Source organism: Sinocyclocheilus rhinocerous, unplaced genomic scaffold (genome assembly GCF_001515625.1).
Source record: "Sinocyclocheilus rhinocerous isolate Xijiao unplaced genomic scaffold, SAMN03320098_v1.1 scaffold1230, whole genome shotgun sequence".
Classification (NCBI taxonomy): Eukaryota; Metazoa; Chordata; class Actinopteri; order Cypriniformes; family Cyprinidae; genus Sinocyclocheilus; species Sinocyclocheilus rhinocerous.
Window position 1 is genome coordinate 217,939 of NW_015652275.1, and position 7,477 is coordinate 225,415.

General features: G+C 33.3%; 1 protein-coding gene across 1 annotated transcript in view; it reads right to left on the reverse strand.

Annotated features, from left to right (window-relative positions):
• Nucleotides 1-2,329: 2,329 nt before the first annotated feature.
• The window catches only part of LOC107714282 (RNA-binding motif, single-stranded-interacting protein 3-like), a 29,929-nt gene continuing 24,781 nt past the window's right edge, over nucleotides 2,330-7,477 (reverse strand). Inside the window, exons 12-14 of the mRNA XM_016520097.1 lie at nucleotides 3,900-3,989; nucleotides 3,684-3,778; nucleotides 2,330-2,578 (exon numbers count right to left, since the gene is read on the reverse strand). Of these exons, the coding sequence (XP_016375583.1) occupies nucleotides 2,575-2,578; nucleotides 3,684-3,778; nucleotides 3,900-3,989 (189 nt within the window). The 3' untranslated portion in view covers nucleotides 2,330-2,574. The remainder of the gene's footprint in view (nucleotides 2,579-3,683; nucleotides 3,779-3,899; nucleotides 3,990-7,477) is intronic.

Consider the following 7,477-nt stretch of genomic DNA (forward strand, 5'->3'; position numbering starts at 1 on the left):
GTTCACACTGTGGATAAACGCGGCGTCACTCCTCTTCTGAGCGTCTCATCGCGATTAGCTGCATGTTGATGCATCTCATGCTAAACTGTTCTCAATGGTTTCTTGTAGAACACAGAACTTCACATGCGGCTGCGTCCCAAATCACATTCTAATTCTACTACAACCTACAAGTGTGTACTTCACTGACGTTGGGAAAGAACATACTTTTGGGTGTGTAGTAACACATTAAGACACAATTCATTAAATCATAAAAATGTTCAATATTTTTAAGATCAAAAATAAAATAAATCATAAAGATGTCAAATTAAATAAATTTAAATTAAACAATAAAAACAAAACACTGAACATGAATCAAAATCATAAAAATAAAAAATAAAAAATAATAATTAAAATAACAAAATTAAAACACTTACTAAATTAAATTATAAAAATAAAAAATAAATTAAAAACAAAAATAAAAAACTGAACATCTTAAATCTTAATGTAAATAAAATACCATAATTAATTAAATGATAAAAATACACAAAATACATAGTTTTAAAAATTAAAATAAAATATTGACAAAAATTTAAATTAAAATTTATGATTAAAAAAATAAATAAATAAATAAAACACTTACTAAAAATAATATCATAAATGTAAAATTAATAAATGATTAAAATAAAAACAAAACACTTAGGAAAAATTAATTAAATCATAAAAATGCAAAATTAAAACAAATGATTAAAATAAAAACAAAAAACACTTACTAAAAATTAATTAAATCATAAAAGGCAAAATTAAAATAAAACAAAATTATCAAAATGAACCCTTACTAAAAAAAGATGATTGATTTGATTACCTGCATGTCATGTGGCCATTAACCAACATCATAGAACTGTGTTAATGCGAATGTGTTGTTAAACTATTGAAATACTAATTTATATTCTCTGAGCAATTCTTTAAGGTCAAAGGGGTTCGGCTGACAAAATGTTTTTGAATCTCTGGTTTAAAGAGTAAGATGTTTCTCATCTCAGCCATCGCTCACACCAATCCCAGACCCAACACCAGCGTATCAGGAGCTCTTCCTCACAGAGAAGATGAAGCATGAACATCAGCTGATCAGATTCCTCCTTTACTGTTCAAATGCACTTTCTGGACTCTGTGGATCTTGCTCATGAGTGTACATAAAGAGATGATCAATAATCAACTGCTTAACACAATAAAAGGAATAGAATTATAATAATAACAACAACAACAACAACACAATAATAATAAAACAACAATAGCAGCTGTAGAAACAACATTAACATATTAAGAGCAAAAGATCTTGAGAAAGTTTCCTCTTTGGTTTAGAAACGACCTCCATTCATTCTCAACTACACAAAACTACAGGAACTACTTCTTCTATTGCTTTAGACTGATTGAGTTCAACATCTCACATCCTTCATCCATGTTTTTGCTTTCATTTAGCTTTTTAAGTTATTTTTGAATTATTTGTGATGTTAAGTTAATTTAAATAAAGGTTCAGCAGCAAATGTAATGTTTAAATGGATCAAATTAGATCTTAATGTAAAATTAAAATAGGTAAATTTAACATAAAAAAAATTAAAAATAAAAACAAGCAGAATAAAACTTAATAAAAATGTAATAAAATTAAATAAAATATGCAAAATTGAAATACATGATTTTAAATTAAAACATAAAAAAAAAACAGCATAAAAAAAACTTACTAAAAATAATTAAATCATAAAACTGTGAAATTAAAATAAATAAATTATTAAGTTAAAAACATTATTCAGATTATTCAAAAGTCAGATTATTATTACAAAGCAGGCTTTAATTTAATTTAAAAATTAAGGTTTAAAAGCAAGTATAATATCAATAATGAAAGATATATTTATATAAAAAATCTAACGTATGAGACAAAGCAAGCTAAAATAAAGTTCATTTTAAAATTAACAACAGCAAATCTAATGTGTAAACAAATCAAAATGTATATATAAAAACAATTAAAAATAAAAAAGCATGTTTATCATTTGCAGCAAACTGCTGTACTGTTTTTCCCTCTTTGTGAAAATTAATGTTCTGTAAAATGCAATCCATTCAGGAAAATTATAATTATTATTCTTCAAGTGAAGAAAAGGTGAAGTCAGGATTCAGTCCCGTCATGATTTACACATGATACCAGATATTAAACAAAATTCAGATGTATTCAAAATTAAGGCAACTGAGATTTGTGTAAATTCCTATAAAACCAACATTTGACAGAAGAAAATCAACAGAATTCGATATCTTAATATCTGAGGAAGATCATCTGTGTTCTTCTAATCATTTATATATCCACGCAGTGTTTTCATATTTATGAACTCTCTGAAGAAGATTCAGTCCAGCAGACATAAAAAATCGTGAAATAAAGCTCATGATCTCATGAAGCGGCCCTGCGGGGTCCTTCAGTCCAGCTGGGAAATAAGTCAAGTCAGTGTTTTTGGTGCTGAGGTCACCTGGATGTTCATCATGTGTCTGTATTTTCAGTGCAGAGCGTCTGATCTCCATCAGAAGGCAACGCTGACGTACATTCACCTCTTCAGGATGCTATCTGAGAACAACACACAAAATCATCATCCATCACACCGAGATAGAAATGCATCTACAGTGCTCAAACGAAACTGTACATGCAAATGCAAATGCAAAAAAACCCCCCCAAAAAACATGAGCGTTTGTAAACTAAATTAACTAAATGAAACAATAATGCTTGTATCCGTTAGTTTTGCATTAGGTATTATGAACAGGTATTGTGAACTAACAATGAACAATACGTTTGCAGCATTTATTAATATATTAATAAAATATATTACAACATTCATATGAATGCATTAAAAAACAATATGTTTACAGCATTTATTGACACACACACACACACACACAAACACACACTCACTCACACACACACACACACACACACACACACACACACACACATATATATATATATATATATAAGGCCTGTAAGGTCATCATTAAATTCATTAATTAATGTAATATAGCATTTATTAATCTATATTATTAATGTTAATTTCTATATAATGTTACAATAGTAACATTTGTCACATTTCAAGTTACTATCTTTAATTAATTTAATAGTATATTTTTATACCTAGATTCCAAATGCATTAAATGACTCATTAGCTAATGCTAACGATTTTATTTCTGTTCTGACTATTAAAAAATATAAAAGGCCAGAAAGGTCATCAGGTTGTAAAGTGCATTAAATTAATTTGTTAATATATAATATAGTATTTATTTTACTAATATATAATATTAGTGTTAATTTCCACATTAAATATAAAAAATATATAAAATATAAATATAAAATAAAATAATTTAGCAGTATATTTTTAAACCTATATTAATGATTACCAATGCATTAACTCGTCATTAACAACTGTTAATTTTATTTTAGTTTTGACAAATAAAAATAAATAAATAAATAAATACAAATAAAAAGGATGTAAGGTCTTCAGGTCGAATGGTGGATTAAATTAATGAATTAATTGATAAATATATACTATTTATTTAAGGCCTACTATAAAGTCATCAGGTTGTGAGGTGAATGGAATGAGTTGGTTTTGTCCTTGTTTGTGAAGTTGACTGTAGGTAGATGTGAAGTATGTAGGGTGCAGTGCACAGGACGTAGTGCGCACTTGATCTGGTAGGAGCAGGGTTGAATATAGTCACTGGTTTCCATGGCGATCTGTTGCTGTGTTAAATGGACGTCCTGTGAAGAGGGAGCCACCGTCTGGAGAGGAACTTCTGTTACTACACTTATTATTATCATCATCATATTGACATACAATTTTCTTTTGCCTAAATTGTGCAGCCCTAGTATTTATAAAACTCATGAAATATGCATGACTTACCTCTACAGGAAGTGCTGACGGAGGGCCCGGTGTTAACTGATGGATGAATGTTCCTTGCATAGGGGCCACAGGAGCCGGAGCCGTTATATACTGAAACACAAACACACACAAATCAGCACTAGATAACACACACATGCAGTTCTCTCGCTGCACTGCAGAGGGCGCCGACTGATCGAGAGCTGCCAATCACGCTGTCCTGTGTGTGTGTGTAATGGATGGTTCACACACACACACACACACACACACACACACACACACACACTATAGTCCAGTATATATAGTATATAACAAGGCTGTAACCATGTCTTGAACATTGGAGGGGACAAACTTACAGTACATACACACAGACACACACATACATACATATACAGGTGTGCATTAACCCTAAAACTGGCAACGTATCCTGTGGGATACAAACATTAAAATCAAAATTAAAAGTCATGTTTTGAAAAAAAAATGATCAAGTTATATTATTTGTGTCCCAATAAGATGGAAAATAGCAATAAATAAATTTTCTGATGCCTCTTTATGGTCTTGCCATTTTTAGGGTTAAAACCGTTTAAAGTGCCCCTATTATTATGGATTTTTGAAAATGACCTTTCATGCAGTGTGTAATGTAGCTGTATGTGAATGTAAACAGTCTGCAAAGTTGTAAAGCTGAAAGTGCGTCTCTAAAAAAGAAAGAGTCAAGTCTGAATTGCTGAAACGAGTCGTTTTAAATTCAAATCCCATTTCCGTGAAGTTCAGACGTCACAAATTGTAACATTTGCATAATGCATAATAATAGGTTCTGCGAGGACATCCCGAGAAAACAACCCTTAAAAGCTGTAGCTGGTTCGTGTGGATAACGGAATGTCGAGAAGACGCTGTGCTCTGCGCTGTGAAAGTGAATTCGGTTTATTGTCACTTCCAAAATGAGGCTGTGAAGAATCAGTGGTTAAAATCTTTACTAAGAGACCACAGCAGTATAATCACAACTTTTAGCAGTGTTCTCGTCATTTCACTGATGACTGCTTCTCCACGAGTTCAACGCGGGATTCGTAAGCCTGTCTTTGAAAGATGGGTCAGTGCCCAGTTTGTTTGGAACAGTTTGCTCCTCCGAATCACAACCTGTAAGTATGATATTAATAATTGTTGCTTTAATGTTCTGTCGAGCGTGCAAAATATGTAGTTTTGTGTGTTGTGTAAACACTCAGTGCAGCTGTAGGTCTCCGGCTGACTCAGCTGTGGGCCTGCTATTGTGTAGAAATGTATCGATTAATACAGAATGTCTGTCGTTCTTATTACTTGCAGTCATGATGATAAAGGATGGAGCAATACGTTGGTTTACAAACTGCAGTTCTTTATCAGTACTCTACATCTGTGTTCGGCTAACGCATATACCATTATTGTTTGGGTCTTTACTAAGTAAGTGTAAAACATCTTTTCCCCCTCTGATTCTTTCTTATTAGAACAGAGTGGAGCACTATTATTATTATAATAGGATGTATTATTGATAAGCCGTATTCCAGTACTGGTGATGGGCGTTCTGTTTCAGACATGCGCTGTACGCAGTAGACCAATCACAACAGACTGGGTCATTGGACCAATCAGAGCAGAGTAACATTATGCAAAGGAGGGGTTCGGAAAGAGGAATCTTCGAACAAATCGTTAGAGTCGTTGAGAAATAAGGTAACTTTACACGCATGTTATAAGAAAATGAAAGTGGTTTTTGACCTTGCATGCATGTAAACCTGTTGGTGGGGAAATCTCCCTATACCAAATTATAAACATTTCAAATAGCATAATAGGGGCACTTTAATGCACAGGTAGTTCCAAGTGAGTTTAATCACTGTTCTATAATGATGTGGTGCTTTCATTGATGCACACACACACACACACACACGTCCATCGCACACAGAGATTGTGCAGCGCAGATTGGCCATTTTTAATTATTGGGGGGGGACTTGTCCCCTCAATGTATGGTGGTTATGGCCCTTGTATATAATGCAGTATATAGTCTGGTATACAGTCCAGCATGTAGTCTAGAATACAGTCTGGCATACAGTCATAACATACATGAACTGCTTTCATGCAAGTCCTGTAGTGAACATGCGTGAACATTCAAGTGAGCATTTCTATAGAGTGCTGGGCTCATCAGCATTTTACATCTGACATACTAAAAAGAACGTTAAAACTGAGAGTCTCTGATGCCGTTTGTTGTCTGAAAGGAAAGTGTGTGTTGTAGTTTGTTCACACACTTACACAGACGGGGCAGATGGTGTGTGTTTGATGACAGAGAGGGTTCGGCAGGGTGTCTTGAGACAGGATACGTGAACCAGTTTCCAAATGATCTTGTACACACACGCACACACACCCACACACAGGGCCGAGTACTCTAGCCCAATAATGTTGGGGGATCCAGTGGGGGCGGCAGTCATATTTCAGGGTGACCATGGCACTCTTTATCACAACCCTGCTAAAAGTGCCAGTACGTGCGCTCATTGGCGCCCCTTCAGCTGGTGGCGCCCTAGGCGACCGCCTAGCTCGCCTATGCCTAGAAACGGCCCTGCCCACACACCTTCCAAGTATTAACCCTAAACACTATGAACTATTTCTAGATGCAGAAATTGCTGTGAAGTACATTTTCTTTTCTCACAGCTCACAGACATGTGAGCCAATCCGGTATATTGTCCGGTATATAGTTGAGTATATAGTCATATTTGTAGTCTGGTATACAGTATAGTCTGGCATATAGTTGGGTATATACTCTGGTATACAGTCCAGTAAGTAGTTGTATATAGTTGATATAGTTGGTATATATTTGAGTACATAGTCTAGAATATAAGGCGGTGTATAGTCTGATATCTGGTATATAGGTTTTAATTTGGTACACAGTCTGGTATATAGCTGGATTTTTAGTCCAGCATACAGTTTGGTTTATAGTTGAGTATATAGTCTGTTATATATATATATTGATATATAGTCTGACTTTTAGTTTGGTATATATTCCAGTATATAGTCAGGTCTAGAATACAGGCAGTTATATAGTCTGGTATGTAGTTGTGTTTTTAGTTTAGTATATAGTCAGGTTTTAATCTGGTATATAGTCAGGTTTAGTCTGGTATGCATTCTTTTAGTCCAATAGAGTTTAGTATACAGTTCAGTATATAGTCTGTTATATAGTCCAGTATATAGTTCAGTATATAGTCTGTTATATAGTCCGGTATATAGATAAGTGTATAGTCTGTTATATAGGCTGGTATATATTTCAGTATATAGTCTGTTATATAGTCTGTTATATAGTCTGGTATATAGATCAGTGTATAGTCTGTTATATAGTGTGGTATATAGTTCAGTATATAGTCTGGTATACAGTCCGGTATACAGTCTTGCATATAGTTTATTATATAGTCTGTTATATAGTGTGGTATATAGTTCAGTATATAGTCTGTTATATAGGCTGGTATATATTTCAGTATATTGTCTGGTATATAGATCAGTGTATAGTCTGTTATATGGTTCAGTATATAGACCAGTATATAGTCTGTTACATAGTTCAGTATATAGTCTGTTATATAGTCTGGTATATAGTTCAG